Source organism: Scophthalmus maximus, chromosome 5 (assembly GCF_022379125.1).
Source record: "Scophthalmus maximus strain ysfricsl-2021 chromosome 5, ASM2237912v1, whole genome shotgun sequence".
In the NCBI taxonomy this organism is placed as follows: domain Eukaryota; kingdom Metazoa; phylum Chordata; class Actinopteri; order Pleuronectiformes; family Scophthalmidae; genus Scophthalmus; species Scophthalmus maximus.
In genome coordinates, this window is record NC_061519.1 from 16743744 (window position 1) to 16771729 (window position 27986).

General features: G+C 47.9%; 1 protein-coding gene across 1 annotated transcript; it reads right to left on the minus strand.

Moving 5' to 3' along the window:
* ptch2 (patched 2) lies at nucleotides 1–27986 on the minus strand. Its single transcript, XM_035635126.2, has 23 exons — nucleotides 27318–27986; nucleotides 25565–25757; nucleotides 16274–16463; nucleotides 16117–16186; nucleotides 15928–16019; nucleotides 13537–13645; nucleotides 13329–13415; nucleotides 13086–13207; nucleotides 11974–12121; nucleotides 10879–11010; nucleotides 10629–10784; nucleotides 10404–10496; nucleotides 10190–10315; nucleotides 8894–9281; nucleotides 8257–8781; nucleotides 7424–7566; nucleotides 7092–7272; nucleotides 6728–7008; nucleotides 5065–5202; nucleotides 4460–4602; nucleotides 1148–1553; nucleotides 468–1041; nucleotides 1–288 (listed from the first exon to the last, which is right to left on the minus strand). Exons 1-23 carry the CDS (start codon nucleotides 27465–27467, stop codon nucleotides 254–256), a joined length of 4482 nt encoding a protein of 1493 aa, XP_035491019.2. The 5' UTR covers nucleotides 27468–27986; the 3' UTR covers nucleotides 1–253.

Genomic DNA, 27986 nt, shown 5'->3' on the forward strand with positions numbered 1-27986 from the left:
TTATACAGTACTCTTTTAAATAGCTTCCCTCTTCTTTTTTTTTTTTTTAGTATTAAAATATATACTCATAGATTTATATAATTCTTAAAACCAGTCATTTGTTTCTTAATATGTCCTTGAAATAAATCCGTCCTCTCCACTTTTTGTGTGAAGTCTATGTACAGTTGAGAGTTTGGGGACGGGATGCGGCGCCACGTGGGCGTCAAGGTGCTCCAGGGAGCAGCCAGAGAGAAGGCACAGTGTGTGAGGGAGTCTAGCAATCTTTGGCTGCCTGGATCCTCAACCCACCTGCAGCAGACAAACGGAGGAGGGAGAAGAAGAATTAGACAATGATAAACCGGCACCAAACAAGGAGAAATTAAGGCTCCAGTTGAAAAACTACATGTAGCCTATTTCTCCATTTGTTTTTAATGGTAAATTTAGTCAGGATGTCAGGATGGCCTGAGATTGACGTGTTGCAGACTCACCTTGTGTCTTGCAGAGCTGATGCTGTGTCTGGCACTGCGTCTCTTCCAAGTCCTGGATCTCTATTGAGTTTCTCTTACACGAAGAAAAGTTTGTTTTGTCACCACGAGTCCTCTTAGCAGCCTCAAAACAGTCCGACTCACTGTCAGTGTCAAAAGCTTCGTGCATGTAGCCTTGGTAAGCCGCCCCGGGCAAGTTCGGATGCACGGCCACCGTCACAGAGGCTGTGGCTGTAACCATGGTAACGGGACCCCCAGTTGATCCGTGTGGCGACGGCAGGCTGGAGGTGCTATTGTTATAGCTTGGCAGTTTAGTCCTGTTTGGCTGAGGCCCTCTACCGTTCTGAAGCCTGGGGCCACTTTGACAAGTCCTCCCAGGGAAGTGAGCTCTGTCGCTGGGTAAATGTTGGCCGGGCTGGGCCTGGAGCCTCGGGAGGCCCTGCTGGTGCTCCCGCTTGTTTCCATCCCAGCAAGTAACCTGGGAGCTGAGAGGTGACTGTGCGTTGTATGAAGATTCATTTAATGGTTCTATCCTCCCACCAGCGCCTGTTGCATTTTCTTTGAATGGCTTCACCACCTGCAACAAACACAATTTCATAATTTACTTTGAGAAGAAAAAAACACATGAATTTGAAGATTTTGAAGGAGGGGCCCCTGTTTTTTCGTGTGGTCATGCAGCGTACCGTGAGCTTGGGGAAGCTGGGGTTCTTGCTGGCCTCCAGCAGGATGTGAGATGTAGCAGGCGGGACGTTGGTGTGCGATGCTATGTACGCACTCCGGTCACAGTACTTATAATCCTCTTCCCCGATCCCCGACGTGGTGGTCATCTCAGAGTAATACTCAGAGTCCGATGACTCCGAAAACGCCTGTTGACGAGACGACCGCGGGTTGTGGTGGCCCGTGTAGTATCCATGGTGGGTCATGGGCGGGGGGAGAGGGGGCTCGGGGGAAGGCGTGGGCAGCCGGCTGGCGTTGTCAACTGCGGCGACTTCAGCTGGAGGCCCCATCATGGAAAGGAGGACTGGCAGGAGAACTAAGCCATTCAGCATCCCCAGCACAGTCAGGATGACCAACACAGCAAAGAAGTACCTGCGAGAGAGAGAGGGGGAGGTTAGAAAGAGTTGCAGATTTCGTTGCTGAAACAAGAAGGTGCAAGACAGTAAGAAAGGAGTGACAACACCCTTTTTGCGAGGGAAAGTGGGAAACATTTCATATTTGACATACATCTTTGCTTTGTGCATTTTTTGTGGCAAAAACAGGGGGCAGGACCTCAGCCTCCTGACGTTTCATTATGGACATGAACACACATGCACACACACACACACACACGTGCATGTGCACGATTAAAAAACGCACACTCGCAGAGAGTTGGCACACGAGGAAGGGAAGTAGCTCAGGGGAAGAAGTCAGGGAAAGCCCAGTATTTGTGTATCAAAGGCGGGGGGGGGGGCAAATCTGATTCCCTGCTCCCTCCAACTAAAACATGCTTTGATGCCTCCACTGCTGCTACAAGACATTCTCTCACTCTGTTTTTCAATCACGCGTGTGTGCGTGCGGGCTTCCGCGCGTGTGCGTGCGTGCGTGCGTGCGTGCGTGCGTGCAGCGGAGCTCTGAGGAGGCCGGGGGTGGAGGCAGCCCACAAGAAAGAGTTCCCCGAGAAAATTAGAGGACTCCACTTAAAGACTAACAGAAAGCAGAAAAAGAGAGACACTGAGATGCTAACCACCAGCCAGACTTAAAGAGGTAAAAGAAAGAGGGAGGGGGGAAAAAAAAAAGTGATTGATGGAATGAAGGAAGGAAGAAAAAAAAAAAAAAGCAAACAAGGACGGGGATAATAGCTGCAGAGTGTTCTGGAAACATGCTTTTCCCCTCTGAATGAACTAATAGTACAGTCTTTGCTGCTACTTCACTTGACAAAGGGCACTCTTCAGGAAAACGGGGATGGCTTGCATGTTGGGCGTGATTTCACAAACAATTTTTGCACCAACAGTTTACCACCCCCCCGTCCCACGCTCTGTCTGACATGTTTTCCCCTGTCCTCTTTAACCACTGTCCCCCCCCTCTTTATCAGAAGACGTTATCTTAGCCAGTTTTGATGAATCACTTCAGGGAGACATTTTTCTTTTAATTTCTTGCCGCCCGCTCAAGCCACGGCAGTCTTCAAACCACACACAGATATTACACTGGCGCACTTCATCAAACTGAAATCATGTTCGCGAGCAGGCGCTGAAATAACACACGGGCCATCTTTCGTTGGACTCCACCTTTTTAGCTCTCTTGCATTTTCTTTCATTCCTACAACTACACTTCAACTTCTTTACGTCGCGAAAAAAAACAAAAAAAAAGACAAGAGAAGAGTGAGCCAGAACGACAGAGAGTGAGACTTCGATGGGACCTCCAACAGCGTCTCACTGTTAGGAATTCTGTTGTTTATATAAACAGTAATCTTTTCCATTCGTTGTCAGGGCCTCGGGAGTCGTGTGTGCATGTATGTGTGTGTGTGTGTGTGTGTGTGTGTGTGAGAAAGTGCGTAAGTGTTTACATGCCTGCACATATTTGCATTTTTCCCGTGTGTGTGTGTGTGTGTGTGTTCTTGCATGTGTCGCCCGCATGTGTGTGCATGCATGGTACGTGAGCGTATGTGTGTGTGTGTGTGTGTGTGTGTGTGCGAGAGCGGACTCTGAGCAGAGCTGAATTAGGCCTGCTGTTTATTCAGTGCATTACAAGGCCAGGAGATGTTTACAACAGTATATTTATGCTACTCCCCATCCAGCCAGCTCTGGCTTGCCCCATTCACCCGACCACAGCTACAGCTACAGCTAAACAAGACCTCCGACAGAGATACTAGACCCCTCGGTCTCTTCCCCAGCCCGTCCTCGGAAAACGACCTCTCTCACTGCTATGGGAGAAAAGAAAAAAAAAAACAAGACGCTGAAATTGCTCTATATGACTCCCTTAATCCTAATCCATTGTCCTTATCAATTCAGATGTTTTTTCTCTACTCCTACATATTTAACTCTTTATCCCTCCAATCGTGGAGGAGCTATTCATCTAACAATCCGTCCACCCACCCACCAGGACCTCATACAGAGTACTCAGCCTCCTCTCTCTGCCTCCGTCTCTCTCTCTGCAGAAAAACTGTGCTTTTTATGTCACGGAGGCCTGTTGCCGTCTGTGAGCTCAAGGTTGTGGTTTCGGTTTGGGGCCGAGACCACATTCGGCTGAAAAACATCGAGCTATTCGCCCTTTTTCCACTCTGACCATGAAACAGTGGTAGAAAACACACGCACACATGTGCACACACACAGGAGAGGGATGTCTGTTGGTGGGCTACACACCATCTGACTGGCGGAGCAGTTCAAATTTAGCTCCACTTTTTATTACGGCACCTAACATGGAGGGGGGGAGAATGCCAAACGGATGATCGGAATTTTAACAGATTCCCTTGTGTGCTTTTGTGTGAAAGAATCAGTGAGAAGCAGTGAGAGAGAGGGAGAGAGAGAGAGAAAGAGAGAGAGAGAGACACCACCCAGTGGGTAGCAGAACACTTCCATGTTTACGAGCAGCTGCTACACACCCCTTGATGTTTTCCCCATTTGTTGTGCTCCGAGGCTGGTGAGATGGATGTGTGTGTGCCCAGAGTGACAGAACCAGGTGCATATTTGTCACTCTTGTCACTCTTGTGTGTGTGTGTGTGTGTGTGTGTGTGTGTGTGTGTGTGTGTGTGTGTTAGCATGCACGCATGAATAGGGGTATAAAATTTCCACCTGCAAGCTCCCCTGACCCCCCACAAGGCTTCCTACCCGTCTCCAAGTGAGGCCGGACAACTGGCTCCGCACACACACACACGCGCTACAAGCAAATGGGCCGAGGAGCCAAAGTGAGCGACGTCACTCTCTCACACACGAGCGCAGAGTGGGCACCACTCGTCAAATGCACACATACACAGAGCTACACACGCGGACGTACAGGCAGACAAACACACGGCATCTCACCTCATGATGAAGTCGAACTCCGACCCCGCCAGCATGAGAACGCCGAGCAGCGTGGAGATAGCGCCGTCAACCACCGGGGCAAACATGTGCTCCAGGGCCACCGCCGAACGCTTGTTTCTGTTGCCAATCGCTGTCAGGAAGCCCTGCGGCGGAGAGGGGGGGGGAGGTGGGGAAGAGAAATGAGTTGGAAATCTTGCCGATCACACAAAAGTTGTGCTTGCGGCGAAGCTTGGCACGCGTGGGGATTCCTGCCTTTGGTTTGGTTGGGGATCGTACGCCACACTACAAGACTACGCTTTGCTCGAGCGCTGCCAGCGTGAACCAGGAAGCCAAATGTTTCCTAGTAAATCTTTAATCACACTTATTCAACTCAATCAATTTCCATTTTCAGGTATGGAGACTGAGCTTTGCATTAACATAAACGATGCATATTGCTTTTATGAAATGGCCTTTACAAAAACAATTAGTATCGGTGCAGTTGTGATTTTCATTCATATTAATTCTTATGTGTGGTCACACGTTAGTGAAGAGTAGGTATTCCAAAGTCAAACCAGAAACCTTCGTTAATTCATGTGTGCGCTCTTATCGTGAGTGCATTGACTCACCAGTGCAATGTGAACAGTGAACTCCACTCCGATGCCCACAGAGGCAATCAGGATGACCACGGGGATCGCGCTCAGCTTGATGCCAATCAGACCCATGATGCCAAACAACTCCACCGTCATCATGGCCAAGATAAACACCTGAAAGGAAGACATAGGAAGAAAGTGAGCCGAAGTTCAGCTGCAAGTGTTTGAGAAACAGTGGGCGGAGGAGGAAACAAGCAAGAGTAGGAATAATACATGTGAATGTCTTCTCTTTTTTTGTGACTGAATTGAGCCTTTTTGCAGCTTAGTCCCACAAAATCTTTGACCGTGTGCTCAGGATCTCAACCACATGCCATGAAATCACCCCCACCCCACCCCCTCATCCCTGGCTTGTGGTTGAAATGACTAAGTGCCCGAGACAACGGTGTCACTCCTATCAGATCAAATATACTGTATGTACATCAGTGTCTTCGTGGAAAACAACTCTCTTGTTTTTCACAAGATAGCGGCCGGCAAATCTTATTCTATTGTATCCCTACATTTTAATGCAACATCAGTGTTTCAGTTTACTGATGTCCACAATGCAAACAGCAACAGGTCTCAGGAAACTAGGAGGAGAAAACAGTTCCGGGCCAACGGGAGCTTTTGATCCCAGCAGGGGCGACGAGCTGGGGCACGGTTAAATTGGAAATGATAAAAGCCATTTTACTGCTCGACCACATGCAGGCCGGGTGACACCTTCCCTGGCAGGCTGATGCTTGGAAACCATACATGCATGTAGCTGTGCCTCTCTCTCTCTCTCTCTGCGTCTTGAGGAGATTGGGTTGTGTTGCTGTCTCAATCAGAGCTGCTACTTAAATTAAACACATTCCAACTGAAACTGGCACTGTTGTTGTGCTACACTTCGGCCCCCCCACTGCTCAGGGATATGTGTATGTGTGTGAGTCTGGGGGGCCCTTAAGGACCACCGGTTCCACCAGCTTGTGTGCTTTCCAAACACTGCACACTCAGACGGTCTCACTCTCCCTCTCTCTCTCTCTAACACACACACACACACGCACACACGCACACACGCACGCACACACATACACACACACACACACGCAAGCACACACACACACGCACGCACGCACGCACACACACACACACACACACACACACACACACACACACACACACACACACACACACACACACACACACACACACACACACACACAAATTCACATATCCCTGATGGATGGGTTGAGCAGGCCAAGGTCGCAACTGGGCAGATCTGTCCTGTCCCCAAGACTCTCCCTCTCCCTCTGACAAAAGCTGTGAGGGAGTTGGAAGTAGAGGCTTCAGGAGGGCAAAGCCTTTCTTGCTCCTTTGCATTTCCTTTTCTAAGGGCGGCCCAGCCTACATTAGAATGACAAAGGTCCCCGTGTGTGTGTGAGTGTGTGCGCAGTAGCCCTCCACAGAGAAAAAGGGGCCCCCTAGACAGCGTTATTGAGCTGTGCTGAGAAGGGTGAGAAGAAAGTGAGAGGAAGAAGAGAGGGAGGAAGGGGGTAATGATGTTGTTGACGTAGGATGAGAAGGAAAAGGCGAGACAGAAACAGGCAAAAATGGTGGCAATGGGTAGGATGTGGAAGAGTGGGACACGATGAAGTGTTTTTGAGGAAACTGATTGCTGGCTTACAATGATGCCGGCAGTCCAGGGGTTGAGCAGGAGGATCGCACAGACCAGGAAGGTGCAGGCCAGAACCACACTGATCGCCAGCAGGAACCAATGTCTGAGGCCAATGTACTGCTCCCAGAACAGGAAGGGGTATCCATTCGGGTAGTTGAACACACCCTTGCGGCTGAACTCATCGCAGATGGCCCGCACACTCTCGATGGCCTCCACAAAGTCACTAGCCTGGCGAAGGCCATTCAGGTAGAAGGGGAACTGGGCAAACTCGAGGGGCTCTGCAGCTGGGACTGAACGAGAGAATACGATTTTTAGATCCTGTTGTCCTGTTGTGTTTGCACTCTTGTCAAAACCACATGTATGAGATACTCACTGCGCAGATTCTCTCCCGTAGTGTCATACTTGTCGTGAATCCACTCTCTGGGATGGGGGTAGAAGTTGGCCTGGGACGCAGCGTAGCCCAGAGGATCGTTACTGACCCAAACTGTCAGGTAAATGTAGAACACCTCTGCGGGGACCAGACCCTCCGTGTCTACCAGCCGCCGAGACGTCAACTAGAGAAAAATAAAGATTTTGTCAAAATGAATTGAAGGAAGGCAGCTTATAATATAGGTGTCAACAATACCACACACCGTGTGTCCTGGGAAGGACATGTGGATTTTGTTTTGAAGATTATTTTTTTTTCCTTGAATCTCTTGGGCATACCTGGCTGTAGTTGAAAGGCTCTTTCTTGGAGCCAGTCTGGATGAGGAGCTTGTACGCCAGAGCTCCGTCCTCCGTGCCATTACGATAGCTGTCAGCCGTAATCCTGCCTGCCTGCCAGTCAGCATCAAAAGCAGCCTGAAGACCTGCGTGTGAGGGAAAATTCACAAAGAAAACGTGAATTATGGGTGGTCATTTCGACATATTACGATGTCTATTAACATAAAACTATGAGAGTGTCCATGTGGGAAATGATGTTGACAGTATGAAATATCATGTTTCTTTTTCCGTCTCTCTTTTTCCTCATCTGTCTCAAATTAACCTGTTAGTTATTACTTCCTCCTCACTGGGCCTCTGACAAGTCTGAGCCTGAGGACAAACCTACACACACCTACACACACACACACACACACACACACACACACACAAAGATAACCTATGACCCCATCCCGTCTACTGCACCACCCCTGAGCCCAGGTGTATGGGGGTAAACAGCATGACTGAACTCTGAACTTTCACTCACCCTTTGCACATTCTCACTCTCGCACACACACACACGCGCACACACACACACGCGCACACACACACGCGCACACACACACACACACACACACACACACACACACACACACACACACACACACACACACACACACACACACACACACACACACACACACACCTATTCACTCCTGCCCTTAGTAGAAAGAGCACCTGAAAAAACCTCTACCGGATTCTGATATCATTATCAAAAACCCTCAGGGGAAAGATTTATTGCATGACTCATTCACAAAAAAAACAACAAAAAAAAAACATTACTCAGCTCGAATTCTTACCTTTGAGCCAGTCCTGGAAGTAGTGCAGCCACATGCGGGGCAGTTTGCTGTCGCTGTCTCTGACCACGTATTTGACAGAGTTAAAAGCGTTGTGCAATTGGATCAGCAGCCTCTGTGACCGAGCGTAGTCAAATCCATCCCTGGTGACCAGGTACATGTTGTAGAAGGAGAAGTATTTAAACTGGGCCTCGATGAAATCATACTCCTTGGTGTCGCGCGGCACTATGTCGGTCAGGTAGAGGCCGTCGTGTACCATGGTTGTCCCATACAGGCTGAGGCCCAGGAGGCCCAGGAAGAGAACCACCACTATGGCTTTGCTTTTCGGCTTGAGGAGCAGAGGGGCGTATTTGTCCCTGGCAAAATTGGACAGGTTCCAGTGCAGGAAAGGCAGTGGGACGCACTCCTTTCCCGATTTGGAGTCCTCCACCTGGGCTAGGAGGTCCCGTGTGGAGCTGGAGGTAGGGGTGAAGAGCTGGGAGCCGTAGGGGTCAGGCACTGAGGTGGTGGTGGGGGAAGGGGTGGCGGCTAGAAGATGGAAGTAAAAGCAGCAAATTAGTATTTTGTAAGATTTTTACAAAAAAAAAGAGCATAAAAACATAATAAACATAATCGAGAGATTTGATATAAGATTATTTACGTTGAGCCTGTGAAGTGGGGCAGAGGATGATGGAAGGTGGGCTGGTGGAGATCTGTGATGTAGGCGGGAGGATTGTAACAATGTGCTGTCCTGCTGCGTCGCACTGGGTGAACGCCTGCACCGTGGTGGTGATCTGGGTGCTGGTCGTGATCGTGGATCCTGCAGCATACTGATGCGTGTGCGTCGTTGCTGCTGTGGGCGTGTGCGGCTGCTCTGCGGCGTCCGACAGCTCGTGTGGAGAGAGGTGGATGACGCGGTCAGAGCACGGGCTGTACAGGCAGCAGAAGACGTCCAAACGCTTGTCCTCTCGCCGGTGGAGGTCCAAACTGAGGATGGCGGGGAAGATGAGCAGCACCATGGCGAAGTTAAACACAACCACAATGGCCGCCTAGGGAGACAAATACAGAGAGAAAAAAAAAAACCCAGTGAGAAGAGACAGAGAACAGTATGTCAAATTACAGGCACCCTACCCCAGCTGGAGAGAGTCATGGCTTCTTCATTTTTTAAGTCTCTCAGACCACAGCCCAGAAAGTAAAGAAAGGCCTTACTCTAAATCACCAGCCAGGAATACTAAGCAAGGCAGGAGGGGAGAGGGAGAGGGAGACAAGGAGAAAAGAAAGAATGGAGTGCCAGAAATAAAGAACTACTAGGAAGAATGAGAGAAGGAAGCAGAAGGGGGGAACATATATGTTGCGAGTCTGAGCAAAACCATCAGCCCTCACCACCACCACCACCACCGCCCCATTCACTCCAGCCCCTGAAGCTGGAATTCTAACTGGCTGTGGTTTCCAGTGTGTATGCGTCTACGTGTGCGTATTTGTGTGTGTGTGCTTGTGTGTTTCGGACCACCCACAGTTAGTCACAGATCAGAGCAAACCGCCTTGAAGGGGCCAGTGATATACGGATCCAGTCCTCCCCCTCCCTCCCTCTTGTTCTCTCTCTGTCTGCCTCTGTCTGTCTGTTCATCACTCTTTTTGATCTGATTATTCCACATTACACACATGTACACACACACGCGCACACACACACACACACACACACACACACACACACACACACACACACACAAATGCACGTACACAGACACACAGAGACACGCAAACACACAAAAAGTTGGCCCTGTAGGTGCAGTGGCAATAAAAAGGGGAACAAAGGCTTTCCTTACTCTGAATAAATGTCACCTCTCTTAAGTTATCTCCTTCATTTTCAAAGGAGCCTCAGGCCTCTCGGTGTGCGATTGTGCACATGTGTTTATGTCTGTGCGCATGCGTGTGAGGGCGTGTGTGCGCGACGTACCTGCAAAGAGAAAGCTCGCAAGGCGGGGATGGGTACAAGGGCAGCCATAAAGAACGCAATCATGTTGTTGATGGAAGTCAGAGCCACGCTGGTGCCGGAGCGACGCAAGCAGTCTCCTGTCCGGTCCTTTAAAACAAACACAGGCACAAGTGTGAGAGGAGAGGAGAGGAGAGGAAGGGGAGGAGAGGAGAGGAGAGGAGACTGTTAAAGGTACCTTGAAAGGGATGTTACATCCAGCTTCTGTGAAGGAGTGAGCCAACAGAAACATGTCATCCACACCAATCCCTAGTGCCAGGAAGGGAAGCACCTAGGAATGGAAACACATCAATGGAGAACAAAGGGTCAGAATGAACATTTGAAGTGTGAGGCACCAGTTCAGGATTAAATAAAAACAATGCTACTGAACAATATAATGTCTGAAGTTTCCTCAGTGGTGTACCTGTGTGGTGGCAGCGTTGAAAGAGAGCCCGAGCAGGGAGCAGAGACCCAGTCCTGCAGCCACCGACAGGGCCACCAACAGAACCCCGGCCAGCCCCACAGCCCCCTGGGACTTAGCACAGTCCCACCGTAGCATGGTCACACAGGCATAGGCGAGCTAGAGTGAAGACATCCACATTAACCATTAGTTATTTCACCTTTAACTTTTTTCTACGCTTATTTGTTCGACTTGAAGCAGATAGTATGCTCACCATGAGCAAGTATCCTCCGGCCACCCTGATGACGCTGACATCAGAGAAGGATTTCATGATGTCGTTGAGGGTGGTTGTGGAGAAAGCATGGAGGGATTGGCTGGAGTTTGCTGGGATACTCTGATGGACCACCTGGGGAATGAAATGAGTCGGATCTTAAGTGAGATGCTTTCAAATGAAGATAGACAACGTCCTACGACGACCAGTGGTCCCCCAAGCTAGCAATATTATAGGACTAGGAGAGATAAACAAAAGGCCCCGTCCCTTTGAAATGTGCATGTGTGTGAAAATGAGTATGAATGTGTATGTGTGTTTTTCATGTGCGAGCATGTGTGTGTGTGTGTATGTGCGCGCGTATGACAACTGAGGAATAATGAGCACAGATGCCAGAGGTTGTGAGGTCAAAGGTGAAAGGGATGGGATCGCATGGCTCGGCAGGCTGCACTCTGCACACGGTGCCACGTGTGGACCAAAGCTAGAGCAAGAGCAATTTACCCGTTATCATTTCATCACCACTCGCCATCTCCACTAGATCTGTTCTTGTTCTTTAATGTGTCAGGGAGACGCACGGTGTGTCTCTCTCTGAGTTTACTATTTGGTTTGTTTCCCTTCCTCCATTCCACGTCCCTCACTTACCTCCCTCCCTCCTTACCCTCACCATTGTGGGTGTCAGCTATCACAGCAACAGCTTGTTCCTATAACTAGGGCTCTGACAGAGAGAGATGACTGACCTACCACACACACACACACACACACACACACACACACACACGTAGTATATGCATACCTACTGCCCTGTGATTCGCTTTACAAGGGAGCTGAAGACTGATGGAATTCAGACACTGTGTGTGTGTGTGTGTGCGTGTGTGTGTGTCTGTGTTCGTGTGTGTGTGTGTTCGTGTGTGTTTGTGTGTGTGTGTGTGTGTGTGTGTGTGTGTGTGCCACAGCAAAACAAGCGAGCGTAGGGACAAGGAAATACCTCCTCATTTTTCTCATCCTCTTTCTATTACTCCGGGGCTGGTTCAACAAACATCTCTACTAGTGCGTGTGGGTGCATTTGAAAGTATGTTGTGAAATATGTGTATGTGTCTGTACCTCCACAAACTTCCTCTGCCAGGACTCAAGGATAGCGGTGGCCTTTTCTTCATTCCAGTTGATGTCATGGATCTCATAGTCGTCTTTAAAGTGCTCGTATAGCTGCTTCGGACTCATCAACAGGAACATGGTTTGGAGAGCCTCCGCACTGCAAAACACAAGAAGCATAAGCTTAGGGCACCCCAGAGATGTCAGACTTGTCCTTTAAACATGGTTTATTGTGTGTTGAGCGGAGCTGAAACCTCAACTGCATCATCCATCTCGCGGTATCCCTAAACCTAACTCGTACTGGAGCACACCCCTCTGTGAACGGCTAAAAGCAGGTGCCGTTTCTTCTAGGATTTGTCTGCCTGCCCGTCTGCCAATGTAAACAGCCAAAAGCAGGTGTTATCTAGACTGTCTGTCTACCGATCTCCAGGCTGCGATCCCAGATGTCCTCGGGCCTTCTTGGCACTGGCACAGCAAGCAGCACTGCTGCTCAAAATGTGAACGAAATGATCATAAATCACATCCAAGAGTAAATGTGGCTCTTGCAGATGGGACTGGAATCCTTTTTCACTCAAGACTCCGTTGGGCCTGCGTGGGTCATGATCTGGGCTCAGACCCAATCCCGCCACTCCATTTGTATCAGCCATGCTTTTAAATCAAGTTGATGTCAAAATGAAAAAAAAAACCCTGGAGTCTTATTACGGGACTTGTGTCAGCTTTAGAAAAATGTGAATCTGAGTTGTTTTTTTTTCTACTTTTACTTCTTCTTCTTCTTTGGTCACTTACACAACAAATGTGTAGCATGGTGGGGGGCTTTACGTGGCTGTCAATCATCTTTAATGGGCCTATCCTGGACTGGGGTCATGCAGGAAACCGATCCCTCTCGGTACGAGGCATTCCTAGCATGTGTCTGTTGGGTTATTAGGGGTTACACGGATTCCACAGTCCCAGCGGCTCACGAGCTGATGGGTGGACAGGCTGCCTGCTCAGCTGGTAGTGATCACACCCCCCCACCCTCACTATTACATCTTCCAATAAGACAAGAGCAAATTTATTACTGCTGTGTAAAATCGCCGGAAACAGCGGGCTCTGATCTTCCTTTAATTGCCTTGATAAACACACACCTCAGCAGAGTATCCTGGCTGGTTTTGACCAGCCCTCCAAGGATCAGCTCCTCCTGCCAGTGCATGAACTTCCGGCTGAAACCATGGCAACCACCCTGGAGACGCCTGGCAATGTCAGGACTCTGAATGGAAGGAGGGCAGAGGGACAGACGGAAAAAAAAAACAGGCATTCGTTAGTGTTTCTGCATTCAGCTATTTTGTGTACATAATGACTAAAGTTACATGCTGAGTGTGTGACTTTACCTCTCCTTTGTCTTTGTTGGGTGCACTAAGAGGGCAGTCGGGGTCCATGGGGTCTAGACAAGACCTGTTCATGTAGGCATGGCCCACCTACCGGATTAAAGAACATTACAAACGTCTCAGTATGTGGAAAAAGGTTTGCAAGTAGGTGAGTAAGCAATTCAGAGTCTTTCATTCAGTTAATCTGTCATCGTGTGGTTCAGTTATCTACCTGGGCTTTGTCCAGCATCTCCTTAAATCCTTCCAGCGAGGTGAACTGACTCAGTTCCTCCATTAGCTTGACTGGATCTAGATTCATCCACTGGATGTCTGGCATTCCCCTGGAGAGCAAAAGACACACTTAGGCTTGATAACTTAGTCGAAGAAAATGTAATAAAAAAATATTTTTTTTACCACTTGTAGCCTGAGTTGCCACATGGCTTTGCGTCCCTGCTTATGTTTAATTTCAGCAGAAAAAAAAATCTTTCAGTTTCAGTTTACATCTTGCTCATTCCGGCTGCACAAGAGGCGGGCTGCAGATACAGGATAAAATAGCGTTTATTATCCTGTTTCACGCTGCCACAATGCCCAGGGAAAAGGCAGGGTGGCTGCCTGCTCGCTTCCATTCCTCTATGTCCTGCACCGAGTCATAACAATTACCTCTGCCTTGCGAACATCTTGATAAGGAGGGAGGGAGGGGAAGGCGAGAGGCTGAGCGGATGGAGGGGAGGTAGAGAAACAGGTGAGGGATGAGAGAAAAGGAGGGAGAGAGGGAACTTTACCACCATGTGCTGTGATTTTCACTGACAATAGAGCCTATTTCTGAGCCACACCCGTTCCTCCCTCCTCCCTCTCCATAGGATAAATTCATAACTTTTTCCATATTACCAACTATAAATTATATTCTATTATTTGTGCTTAACGTCTATTTGCTAAATGTCCATATCTATCATGATGAAAATAGACTGCGTCTCTAAAACGTTTTGCCATTCAGTATGCTTCTACATACAGCACTTCTCTATAACTGATACATTCCTACAGTCATACATGGACACACTAATTGCACAGCCATAAGGGGCAATTTGCCCAAGGACACTTGGCAACTTGAAATTGACTGGAAGAGCCAGGGATCGACCCACCAACCCTCCAACTCAATCCCAGACAAAGAATCTCAGATTATCTCAACTCTCTGCTCAATCTCATGAAGAGCGTTCCTCTTCGATTCCCACATACCAGGGTCCCTTTTTGCTGCTGCTCGCAAAGACACACTCCTTTATCAGCTACTTTTTGCTTGAGTGAACCGGGCCTGCGCCCTTTTGTTTTTTCATAGATTGCTGCTCTTTGTTGTCCCAAGTTTTCTCGCTCACTCTCTTTCCCATCTCCCTCTTCCTTTCTCCCTCTCTCTCTCTATTTTTTTGGGGGCATTTAAAACCAAGGCTGAAGTGAAGCGGAAGCCACTGGCCTCAGTGACCACAAGTTCCCCTCAGCTCCACGTCAAAAACATTGAGTAAAAAACAAATAAGAAATAACAACAGATGTTGAGCACTTTTTGCGATTTACAGGAAAACTCGGAGGACGTGAATCATCAAAGAACCCTTGTCCCACTCCGTCGCTGCGCTTTCACAAGATGCAAAGAATGGGAAACTTTTTTGTTTGTTTCTGAACTTGCTGGCTTGTCATGCAACATACTGCTGTCAGCCCTGGACGGAAATATAAACAAAAATATTCTGTTTGCAGAAGAAACATCTGCTATGATCTAAACTATTTTCTATAAACGAAAGGACTGAATTGAAATATCACTGCTCAGGACAACAAAAAAAAATAGAAAAGAAAAGAAAAACCTCTCCTTCAGTGACTCAATTTCTCAAGAGAACCTTCGTAACCCAAAATAAAAAGAGAAGAAGAAAAAAACCCTCCACCAATGCCCAAATACGCCCAGACTCCACTGTTAACTGTCTTGTAGCCTCTGTCTTTCTCGGGGGACTTGAGACTTGAATACTGCCCATTTTATTTGTTGGACAACTTGGGAGCGGGGAGCCGGGGGCATTACCATGAGAATGCTGAGTGTTAGCCGTGAGCTGACAAAGCCGGCCCCCCTCCCTCCTCCGGGGCCCCTGCACTGATGGACACTCACTCGTAAACTGAAAGAATGCTTACCATTGTCTGACCCAAAGGGCTCCCCTGCTACCACCACCACCACCACCGCCGCCGCCACCTCTCCGCCACCTCTCCGCCCTCCGTTCTACCAACCCACCGTCCAGTTGCCGCTGTAGTCATCGCCTCTCTCTCCATCCCTCCCTCGCTTGCTTGCTGCATCTCTCCCTCACGTTCTCTCTTTGAATTTCTGTCAGGACACCCACCTCCTCCGGTCCCTCTCTGGGCCTTAACAGAACTCTATTACTGACCGCCGCTGTCAGTCTCAACACCCACTGACAGACTACTGAAAGCCCAACTGTATGTCTCCATCTAGCATGTGTTCAAATTATGGACCCTCCAAAAGCTCTAGTCTGCAGTGCAAGTCAGATGGAAGCAATGACAGAAAAGGGAGAGCTAAGGCTTTCTATGAAATGTTTAATGTGCAACAAAAAAAAAAGAAGAAAGGGTGAAATATTCAAAGACTTACGGTAAATAGGCGGAGCCTCCCTGTAGTTTGGCCCCTTCCCAAAAACAGTCCAATGGGGTGATTATCATACAGGGAAATAGCTTGTCAATCATCTGGTACCAGGAAATGGAAAGGAAGCATGATTAAACATCACAAATCTGTGAGAAATGATTCATACATAGAATAAAATAAATCCTTTTGTCAACTCACCCTTTCAATCATGACATTTTCTATAATGGGAACTCCTGATTTATAGCATATTTTGTTAAGATCCCATGATCTAAAGGAAAGAAGAGACACATTCGTTACAACTTTTCTTGATGACACAAGAAAACCATCTCACATGACACATCCGAGGTTCACTTACTTTCCAAACAGTGACACCTGGACCTTGCTGGCAGACAGAGCGGCTTCCATGTGGACCAGCAAAGCCTCCTGGGTAAGAATACTGGTGCCCTCTTCTTTGGGGGTCTGGATAAGCATCTGTGAGGTAAATACCGACTCCTCTCCCTGCTTCTCCCTGGTGTAGCGAAGCTCCGTACTCACCCGACTGCCAGCTAGAAAACAAAGAATGAAGAATAAATTGATACCAATGTAGAAAAACAGATAGATAGATGGAAAGACAGACAGATAGATAGATAGATAGATAGATGGAAAGACAGACAGATAGATAGATAGATAGACAGATAGATAGATAGATGGAAAGACAGACAGATAGATAGATAGATAGACAGATAGATAGATAGATGGATAGATAGATAGATAGATAGATAGATAGATAGATAGATGGATAGATAGATAGATAGATAGATAGATGGAACATACAAAGCCGCACAAATACACACATTGGGATTGTGTCGTACATACACACACACTTTTACAAGAACACACACATACAGTACATCGACCAACGCCCTTGGCCCTCGCCAGTGTTGGTTTTGAAGGCACTTCACAAGAGCCAGCATCTGGCCAAGAGAAATGAGTAATACAGCCTCTCATTGGCTCATTCTGTGAAACAGATGTGCCCTGTTAGGAAAACCCGCCTTCTGCTGATGCCCCGAGAAAAACCAACACTCTGCCCAGGGCGGCAGATATTGACAGAGACTCTTTTTTTTGAACAGATGAAAAAGGATCGCGACGAACAAAGGATGAAGAGAAGAGAAGAGAAGCTGTGAATGACAGGCATCAGAGAAATAAGGAAATGCAGTGAGGTGAACGGATCGACAGAGACACAAATATGAATGTCAGAAATGGTGATGAACAGGAGAAAAAAAAAAGAAAGAGAGGGAGAGAGGGAGCTATATTGTGCTGTGTGGTAGACTCCAGCCCCCTAATTACAGAAGGTTGCCCTGAAAAGAGTTTGCCAGCCGGGGGGATCTGTGCCTGTGCCAAGTGGACATGAAACATGCCGCGCTGGATCACAGAGGGCCCGTCTTCCCCTCTTGCTGTCCCACTACATGACAACCCCAGAGAGAGAAAGAGAGGGGGGAAAGGAGGGCGGGGGGGGGGGGGGGGGGGGGGGGGGGGGGGGGGTAGAAACAAGGGCTACCTCCTTCTTAATTGTCACTCTCGTCACTCTTTTACTCACTTTCACTGTGCTGCACTCAATCCTGGCTTTACCCCTTCTAGCATCTATTCCTCCTCTTCCTCTTACCACTGTCTATAGCGCTCCTGCCTCTGTCTTTCTCTCTGTCTCTCTCTTTCCCCCTGTCTCTCTCTCTCTCTTTCGTTCCCTCTTTCCGTCACGCTCTCTGCACCTCCCCCCAGCCTGGAGCAGGCTCCTATAATTGATGGGGAGAAAAGAAAAAACAAACTATTCAGCCTACGCCGTGAAAGTGTGAGATCAGGTTAGAACTCTGGGCCTCGGAGAGACGCTCCAATATTTCTGAGCTTCGCTTTCAAGGCTTTAATTACCCTACGCAGGAGCTTGAGAATATCAGGTCACCTCGTTTATTTGCAGTCATGGGCGTCTATTTTTTAAGTGTCTGGCTCAGTGCATCCCAAAAGAAAATACCTCAAAATGGGACATGTTCTTGCTGGGTATCCTTTGCACATCTGGTCCTACAAATTATTATTTTTTTAAAGTCATTATAAAGCTTTTATTTCAAGGGAGCCAAAACAGAAAGACAAAGTATAAGTAATTTCCTGACGACCCTTGTAGAAATGAAGTAAACATTTTTGAAGTTATATTTTCACACTCCCTGCAGGTACATGATGAGGCGTGATGTAAGAGTGGTGATTGGACATTTAAGTTCCCCACAACAGAAAGTTTCCTTGCCGCACAAATTTCTAATCTTAAAAGGGCTACTACAAAATGGAACTCTTTCCGTTCCTGGACCTCTTTGACATCTGTTAAACCTTTTTTGACATTTTGTATGTTAACCTCTGCAGCGTGGGGTTTTGATCTCAACAGGAACTGGGTGGCTCGGAGAGACTCTGGCTCTGTAATTACAGGCCTCCTGAAGTAAATTATAGCTATTTGTGTCTCGTTCCTCCCATCTGGACCACCCAGGCAGCCAGTCCTCTCTCCTCTCCCTCACTCTTTCTCGCCTTCTCTCCTCAACCCCCAGTCCGGCCCCAACCACCCAACTTTAGAGCTTCACAACTACCCTGCTCAGTTTAGCTCTCGTCAGTTCAGCGCTCACTCCAGAAGGGACCTTGATCTTTTTTTTTTTCTCATATCTGTTTTTCTTTCTATCTCCTGATTTCTTTTCTCCTTCTTTCCTATTTTTTTCAACTTCTTTCTCTTTGTCGCTCTTTTCCAAACCCCCCTACCCTCTCCCCTACCCTCTCCCTCAGCCTGGGCTCCACACAGCCTTAAAGAGACAGTTCCCGGAAATTTTCCCACCCTGTGAGGAAAGTGCCTTTGAGCGGGGAGTTTTAACACCCAGCGGCTGGTAATTTTATTACACGAACAATTTTGAAACATGAAATGTTAGTCCATGACTGGCAACATGATCAAAAAAAGATCACAAACGTCTAAATCACGTCTACAGTTCCTTCATTGGATGTTTTTCAGAAACTCAACATGCTCTTACAGATTTTTTAGCAAACAACTTGACTCTGTTGGGTGACACATATGAATTTGTTTACTAGCTTCACCGCTAAAAGCACTTTCACAACAGTTACGGCATTGGGAAATTGAAAAGCAAGCAAAAAATTCTCATAAAACAAGCCCCGACATGGTTTCATGGCTGTGGGTGTACAAATATAATGTCTGCCTGTGGTAGTGTGCGAGTGGGTGCACCAGTGTAAACACTGGACCCTGTCTCCATCAACTTCTGTCATTTCCTCCCCACCTGACCCTTTTCCTACCCAAACGCCTAACACCCAGAATCCCCTACCTCGGTGAAATATGTGCAGCTTCTAGGGCGAAGCCAAGGCCATCTTTAAAGCACAATGTTTCTATTCTATTCTCTCTTCATGGTTTACAGGCCTGGTCCCAGTTCCAGGTCAGACCGAGCCACCTTCAAAGTTCAGTGTGGTAGATTAGCTGGATTAGGGGGCCTCTGAAAGGCCCCACGCTGCTATGGAGGAAGACCCGAGACGAAGAGGGCTATAAGTGACATGTATGCTGTTACCTGCTACACAGTGCATTGGCAGTGACCTGCTCCTGGTTTGCACAGCATGAAAACATGAGAAAAAAAAATGTACAGCTGGTTCCTACACAGAACCCCCCCCATGCTAGAAGACATATTTAAGGGGGAAAGGAGTCGCGGCCACCATGAAGTAGCAACTATACAAAGAAAAAGACAGAAAGCCATCCCTCCGTTGCCATCTTCCATACATCATTTACTCTTTGTCTCTATCTTTTTATTTTCCACAGTGCTATCCAATAGAGGCCCTTGAGAAATTCATTCTCTTGGCCTGGCACCCAGCATCACAAAAACCCTCTCTTGCTCCCTTTGTCCCATGCGGACCCACCAGAATCAGGACTGTGCCCCACTTTTGGGTCCTCAGCCCCGGACCTGCCCTGTGGCATTCCCTAGCCAGGGCACCCCCAGCAGATGGGCCGTTCCCCCATACAATCCTTCAGTACAGCAGCTTCAGGCTGAATGCAGACCCTTTTGTCATTCAACCCTTCATTTTCTTTCAGATGTTTCCTAACAAACAGCAGAATAAAATAAAGAGGGAACTTTTTTTTTTTCCCACAACAAAAGCAAATAGACCAAAACTTTCCCAGCCTGTAAAACAATGCCAGAGTCGGCTGTGGGAGGGTGAGGCTGGGGGCAAGAAAAAGAAGCTGGCACTTTGCTATCTTACCTATATAAATACAATGTGTGTGTGTGTGTGTGTGTGTGTGTGTGTGTTTGTCACACTGTATCTGTTCATACACCCTCCAATATGAGAAAAAAAGTGCGAACACAAGAAAACTAAAATGATCGTGTTTAATAAATTTAAATCCAGCCGTTCCGAACACACACAAAAAACAAACACCCTGCGATCACACCTTAAAAACTGTATGAAAAACAAAGTGAAAACAACATGAAAAATCAGTTTCACTTACATTCTATTCAGATGTGCCAGCGGTGTTAGCCACCACACATAAATTTCCACCAGGGTTGGCATTTAGGCACTTTCTATTTCCATATGTATAGGCTTGCCTCTGCTAATTATGCTAATCATGGGCAGTGTTGGCCACTGTGAAAAATAGTCACATTAGACACTCCACTGACCGCTAATACTGCTTAATGTGTGGTTGAAACATACATTCATCCCTGCCTGAAAGGCAAAATTTTTCCACGTTGCTGGTCTCATTCAGACGAGAAATGAATTTATTGAGCCCAGGAACCATTTTCTTTTTCTCCCTCCCAAGTACCAAGAAAATGTTCAGTCTCTGTCTCCCTTTACTTTTTTATACTTTCATGGCGTGAAGACAGAAGCAAATGGTGCAAACCCTAAGGTGACTGGTGTCGCTTTATTTCACTCCGACCAAAGACAAAGGTTGCTCTTCAGCACGGTAAAGAAAGGGTGCCACACTATATTGATTGAGTTTTTCACTATCCCGCTTTTCGGCCGCATTGCAGCCTTTTCAGGATATTGCATTCAATGTTGCAAAGAGTCCGACAGTACAGTGCCCTTTTTATAAAAGCCTTGGCACCAAAATAACTGCATAAAGGTATGTCATCACTGTACGTGTGATGAATATTTTTCTTATTTTTTAAAACTGTAAAATAAGACAGGCAGAGAACAGCCTGTGTGTTTCCTGTATATTGGAAGCAAAAGCCATGTGTCTGTAACATGCACATGTAGCTATAGCTGCTCAATGTGTGTTTATTTATTGGAGGGTGGTCTGTTGAAGAGTGTGTGTGTTGGGTGAAGGGGGTCGCTGAGAAAGGAGACGGAATGAGGGGGACTTGGACTGAAGGATGGAGGTAAAGGGGGCGGGGGCGGGGGGGAATAAACATTTAGAAGTGACCCAGGTTGACTCTGCTCTTGTTTGTTCTCTCTACCAGTGAGGTCCCGGGCCCTGAGCGCTGGGAGTTTATTTATCTAGCTGGGGCACCACCGCGCACTATTCACCTCCAATAATGCCTCATAGAGCTCCCTTTCTGTGTCTGAACTGGGGCGCTGTGTGCGCTCCGATGAATTATAGCATTTACCTGCTGTGGGCGCTCTGAGGGTTGTTTAGAGAAACTGCTCCAAACATCCAAATGCCCACGTGTGCATTCCCTCATTTGCGCAAACTCGGGGGGCTGTTTTCTCTCAGCCCCGACTCTTTCGGCGCCTTTTGATCAAACTGATTCTGGGTCTCCTGGTATCTGCAAAATGATCTTGTCTAGTTTCATCCCCAGCTGGCGAAGATAGAACATCAGTGTCTATGTATTCACGCCATGTGGACTGTGCACGTGTAGATCTTTACTTTCCTATCCACTTTCTACCTGGCCCTCTTTATGGGACATGTGGTCCGCCTGCTAACTGGATAGGACCTGTCTCACTGCTCTTATCTTTGGACAGCTTGAGTCTGTCATGCTTCACCCAAACTCTGCCACAAAGGATGAGTTTAGTTAATGTAGGAGTAAACACCACCACTCTCACATGGAGGCCATTTCTTTCCTTTCTTTGTCAAACAAGCCTTTCAAGTAGAAAAGCTTGTTTACCATTTAATACGTGACTAAGAACAATTATTGGAACACAATTATTGCAACAAACCCCCCCCCCTCTAGTTTCACATATTTTAATCACGCTTAAGCAATCAGCTCCTCTCTCATGAAACAACAGCCCCCCGCAGGCGGTTGTGGTGAGAGAAAGACACGCATGAGACAGTCTCACATTTGAAGTTTGTTCAAGTGACTCGAGCAAAAAAAAAAGGGGGAAAAAAGTGTCAGCGAGCCATAAACCTTCCACCCTGTTCCTGCTCCAACCCCCACTGCCTCCTGTCATCCTTCTCCTCTTCCTGTGCTCCTTTTTACGAGCTGTCTCTCCTCTGCTCGTGGACAATGCAGACGGGCTCGCACGTCGCACGCGGCTCAAACTAACATTCACACTCTCCCAGGTGGCCGGCGGGTACAGTTAGAAACACTCTATGTATATGTTTCAGACACATTTAAATGATCTACTCCACATTAAAGATTGTAGTAAGAGATTCTCTCTTGTTTTCCCTTCACTGGCTGCCAGCATTTGCTTCACTTTCCAAAATAAGAAAAGAGCTGTACTCTGTGATACAACAGCTTGCAACACAAGATGTGCGCGAGTAGTTTGAGGCATCTTGATGGGTGATGTGCGTCTCAGATTCTCCGAGGTGACTGAGCAGTAAGCCCCCCAAAAAAACGTCCCATAATCCCCCCGACAGACTAAACACCCTGATGCTGTGGCTTTTATTCTTACCTACGCAGGTGTGAGGACTGACGGCACGATTAACCCTTTTACTTTTCAATCGCGTGTCCTCCTTTGTGACGCACACGTTTCCAGACGAGTTTCCTCAGTGCAGACAAAGATGATATTGAATAGAGGCCGGAGGAATGTATAGGTAGGGTAGAAATAAGCTTGGGAATGCAGGTAGGCATTTCGCAAAAAAACTCCACCTCCCGTTCCATCTCTCTCTCTCTCTCTCTCTCTGTGAGTCTACTCTTTCTAGACAGACTGTGCTGCCGTGCCCGACTTCACAGTGTTTTGGTCCTGTAGGAAGGAGGAAGCAATTAAAAAAGCCCTGGTGGCCTGACTTCACAGAGCAGGCAGGCAGGCAGACAGACAGGTAGAAATATAAACAGACACACACACACAAAGCACAGGCGGACTCACACGGGGCACGCAAGTCAGGAAATTCCGGCGGGCAGACCGGCACGCTGTACACATTGAGGGTGGCGACGATGACAAGTGTGTGTGTGTTTGTGTATGTGGGAATACTGAGGGGCCAGCGGCATCAAGTATGGATGTATGATGGGAAGCATATGGCCCTCACAAACACACACACACACGCACACGCACAGCTTTCACCAAGCTGTTAGAGTGTTAACACACAAGGTGTCAATTCACAGCTAATTTATCATGAACAATTCGGGACATATGCTTTGTTTATACTGCAGTTTGGAAGAGCTGTTTGGTGAGCTTCAAATTTTGAGATACGATCAGGGTGACTTACGGGTTTACATTCCATTACACGAGACATTTCTTTATAGGTTGAAATATATATATACACCCACAAATTATCCAATAAAACTCAAGTATGGTAGAACGCCTCTTCATCTGAAATCAGACGTCTTATCAGCTGGCACATCATTCCTCCCGCTTGTGTTCTGGCTTCTGTGCAATGGTGTATGTGTGTGTGTGTGTGTGTGTGTGTGTGTGTGTGTGTGTGTGTGTGAGAGAGAGAGACAGAGGGAGAACTAACCTCTCCTTGTTACTGAACCACTTTACTCTCCATTGAGGCCCTAGCAGCTTTGTCAATGGGCTATTGGTGGAAACAAGGCAGGCAGAAACTTTAGAAACATGGCCACAGCCTCTTAAAGGCACAGCATTCCCTTTCAGGCCCCCGGTTCAACTCGTTCAGTCCCGCAGCAAAACAACTGGCACACAAACACCTAAACATCTCCTTTTAAGAGACGACTACGCCAATTAGCTCAAGCCGTAATCCCAAACCTTTACACTAACCAGAATGAAACCAAAGAAAGAGGAGCCTGTGGAAATGTTTTACTCTTGTTCCTCGTTTTTGTTTTTGTTTTGTTTTTTGCAGTAAATTCATGGTCTTCTTTCCAAACCTAAAGCTGAAAATTTCAGCAACAACATTAATAGATTGTGCCGGTAATCAATTATTTAAAGTCTCGTGCAAGCGAAGCGCTTCTCCTGACACCGGCAGGGTGTGATTCCTCCCACGCCTCCGCTCGGCTCCTGCGGGAGCCGCCTGTCCCTGTCCTCCAGTGACATGGTGGGCTTAAAATCCCTATAGCGTCTGTTTGTATTCACCAACTGCTGTGGCGCTTTTAGAGCGTGCAAAACAGGTGGGTAAACTTCAGCTGCATTCACTTATATTTTTTCTTCTTGTGAGGAGGAGGGAAGGAGGGAAGGAGGGAGGGAGGGAGGGAGGGAGGGGGTTGAGGGAGGTGGTGCCTGCCTGCTTGCCTGCCTGCTTGCCTCTTGTTGAATGGAATCCAAGAATAGTTAGGGACCACACAGGGAGCTGAGGGGGGGAGGGGTCAGAGCCCTCAAAGATGGCTAACCATTCACACAGTCCATCTGCTGCGGGGATCAGCCCCGGCACTGAAAGCCTGGGGGTTTAAAAGGAATTTGGCCAGTGTGAAAAACCAAATAAAGCTGCTTCTGCCCCCGAAAACGCGCAGATAATTTAAACCTTAAAATTTCACCCGCGAGAGGGTAGAAGACAGCAGCGTCCCACGAAGAGGGGAAGAGCAAAGAATCACAGGCTTCGCCATGAGGGAAGCACAAGATATTGTGTCTGTACGTGACACTGGAATGCAGCCGTGTCAGAGATGTGTTTGGGTTTCTCAGGTTAACTGTGTGGCTTATTAAAAAAGACGAACAGACAAGAACAAACAACGCCGGGCTTCAAGAATATATAACAATCCTTTAGGGGGACACACAGAAGACACGATCTATACTCCTGACAATTTGATCTGCTGATAGTGTGTTTACGAGGCATATTGATTTTATTGAGTTATGAGATGTGATGTTTGTAATGGTCCCTCTCAACCAGAAATACACTGACAACAACTCTGGTCAGACTCGACCTCGTCTGTGAAGATTCATCCTGGTCACGGTATTTCTAAGCGCAACTGGATTTGCTCAAGGTTCTCCACGAGGTCGCTGCTTCAGTCAGGATCTCAGGCAGACAAGCAGTCGGTCGGTCAGACACTGAACACCTAGTGCCGAGGTGACACAATCATCGCCAACTTCCCACCAGCCTCTATTTTCATTCAAACTAGTTTCAAGGGTACAAAAATGTCACGCTCGTCAAAATGCACAAAATAACCTGAGCTGGGTGAAAAGGTCAGCAAATCCAGCTACGGGCCAGAGACTGACCTCACAGAATGACGGTCAACCCGAAGGATGCACTTTGCACTTGAGTGAGCACCCCATTGGCCCAACTCACGGCACCAGACTCCCGGCGCAAAACGCACACACAGCAAGCACTCGTTCACACCAACACACATCGCACAGGGGCAACACAGGCTGTATGAGAGGAGAGATCTCTTTCACTCACCTTCCACCCATAGCTGCTCGATGTCTGTCTCGATGGCTGCGACTCGGAGCCCCACGGACAGAGCCCCGAACACTAAGAGTCCAATAAAGAGGACCTTCCCACAGTGCCTCTGGATGTGGCAGCCCAGAGAGAACAGGAGGGCCTGGAACCTCGCCCGGATCCACAGAGGAGCTTTCTGACCTACCGCCTTACCCTGATGAGGAGAAGGAGGGAGGGCGATACAAAAAGACAGTGTTATTGTTATGTTATCCTTCCAAAAATAATGTATCATCACACTGTTGTGCACAATGCGACGAATTCATAGCTCACATCCCTGTCATTGTCTGTGGTGTGACGCTTTTAGGAAAGCGAACACTTATATCCGAAACATTGGATGAAACATGCCTATGTTTTCACGGATATATATATATATATATTTTAAAATATTTTTAACGTTGTCAAATGAAGTTGCAAACTAGCTAAGCACAGATTTGACTGCCAATGTTCTCCTGTCCTGTGTGTGCGACCAGACTCCAGCTAAATGCAGCCGATCTCAGTACAGACTCCAGGACCGGATCTACCATGACAACAGGATCCAAAACTACACACTTATGATTGTGACAGTAATTTGAACTAGTATTCATTCAATTTGGGAAACTAGAGTTCCTCGTGTCTTCAGAGAGTCCAGAGGAACAAGCTATGAAAAAAACATGAGCAAACTGTGATAATAGGAAAAAGGGAAAGGAGAGATAAAGCCCGTTATTAAATATCAGATTTTAGTTTGAAGCTTTCAGGAACAGCACTGTACAAGGTGGCACTTTATACTTCACGCCTTGTAAAAAATATGATCTTTTGTGAGTTTGTAGGACAAAGTTATTACAGTGTGTGCACTGCTGTTCTGTAAGTAAAAGCCTTGTTCATTCGCGACTTGAAACTAGATTATACCAACAACAACAAAAACAACATTTGCGTCCCTGCAATAATCTTCAGTAAAGACCTTTCCCCCCCGATAGTTTCCCAAATAACTGTCAGAATATCTGCTCGGTGCCTTGTGCCGCTGCCGCGGGACGCGCAGACACCGGTGTTGTGGTTTCTCTCTCAGCACTGCTGAAACACGTCCAAGCATCCGGGCGGTCCAGAGATGCTTTGTCAGATCAAACTCAATCAGTGAATTCCTCTACAGGACCCACCACATTTCCAAACAGACCCCGGGCCAGTGCGCCCTCCGCTGCGTGCGCAAAGCCAAAAAGACGCACAAGCGCGACCGTGGGGACGTGGGAACAGACCCCGGCTGCCCCGCGGTGGCTCTGACATTACGCACACGGAGAAGTGCACATGGAGCCCGGTGCGCATTGGAACGAGGAGCAAAGTGAACTTTTTCAGACGAATATGACAGTTATAGTTTACTTGTTATCACTCAACTCCAGGAGGTTCCCAAACTGTCACGCGCGAGCTCGAGCCTCATAAACGTTTCGTGGTTTTTCTTGCTATATACAACAATTTATCCACATTTTCCCTAAAATGACAAACGTGAAACTAAAACCAACTCCCGATCTCGCTGCTGTCGTCGCCCCCCTCCGGGACCCCAGTTCGGGAGCTGCCTCTCCAGCCTGTACCCCACATCCCCACATGCGCCCTCGGCTCGCGATTAGATAACGGCTGAAATCAGAGGCTGAGTTTTGAAAAGGGGAAAACAACAACAACAACAACAACAACACACGTTTCATTCACAAGTGCCGAGGGGCACGGAAGCTGCCGTTCGCAGCCGGATCACCTTTGAGATCTGTTTAAGTGCGAAAGCGGCGTGGCAGTAGCTGGGTCTCCGGAGCAGGTCGGGGCGGTCCGCGGGCGGCCGGGAGCGCGTATAACTCGGGGGTAAATCTCCAAAGACGCCGGCCCCCGGGGCCCCGTGGTCCGAGGCCATGGTCCGAAGAGGCTGAGCGGGGCGCGAAGCGGAGCGGCGGCGGAGAGTCGGTGCGAGTTCAGAAAAGGCGACAATAATCCAACATAGGCGAGGAGCGCGTCCAGCGGCGCCGGCGGCACGTTGGGAGAACGTCTTCTACTCTTCCCGGGAGCCAAACAAGTCTCGAAACTCCATCCCAACATTATGCGCCGAAATCCGTATAGATCCCTCAGTCTTCATTCGTCCCGACAGTTTGTGAAACGACGTCTCAGCGCGGAGTTGTGGTGCTGGTAGTAGTAGTAGTAGTAGTAGTAGTAGTAGTAGTAGTAGTAGTAGTAGTAGTAGTAGTAGTAGCCGCCTGTGTCCGAGCCGTCCGTGTCAAGTCTAACTCCGATCCTGTAGCGGCAACATTTGGAGAAGTTCGCCTCTCGGCAAATCCTGAAAAGGGAGGTTTGATGGAAAAGTGCTCCGGCTCCCATTGGCCAAGGAAGAGGCAAATTACTTTGCAAACATCGCCTATTATTAGCTGCTAAGCAACAG

Coding starts and splice junctions, on each gene's coding strand:
- ptch2 (XM_035635126.2), bottom strand. CDS start 27,467: ATGGCCTCGGACCACGGGGCCCCGGGGGCCGGCGTCTTTGGAGATTTA. Junction 11,011..11,973: donor GGCAGAGGAAGTTTGTGGAG/GTACAGACACAT, acceptor TTCATTCCCCAG/GTGGTCCATCAGAGTATCCC. Junction 10,497..10,628: donor TCAACGCTGCCACCACACAG/GTACACCACTGA, acceptor TTCCATTCCTAG/GTGCTTCCCTTCCTGGCACT.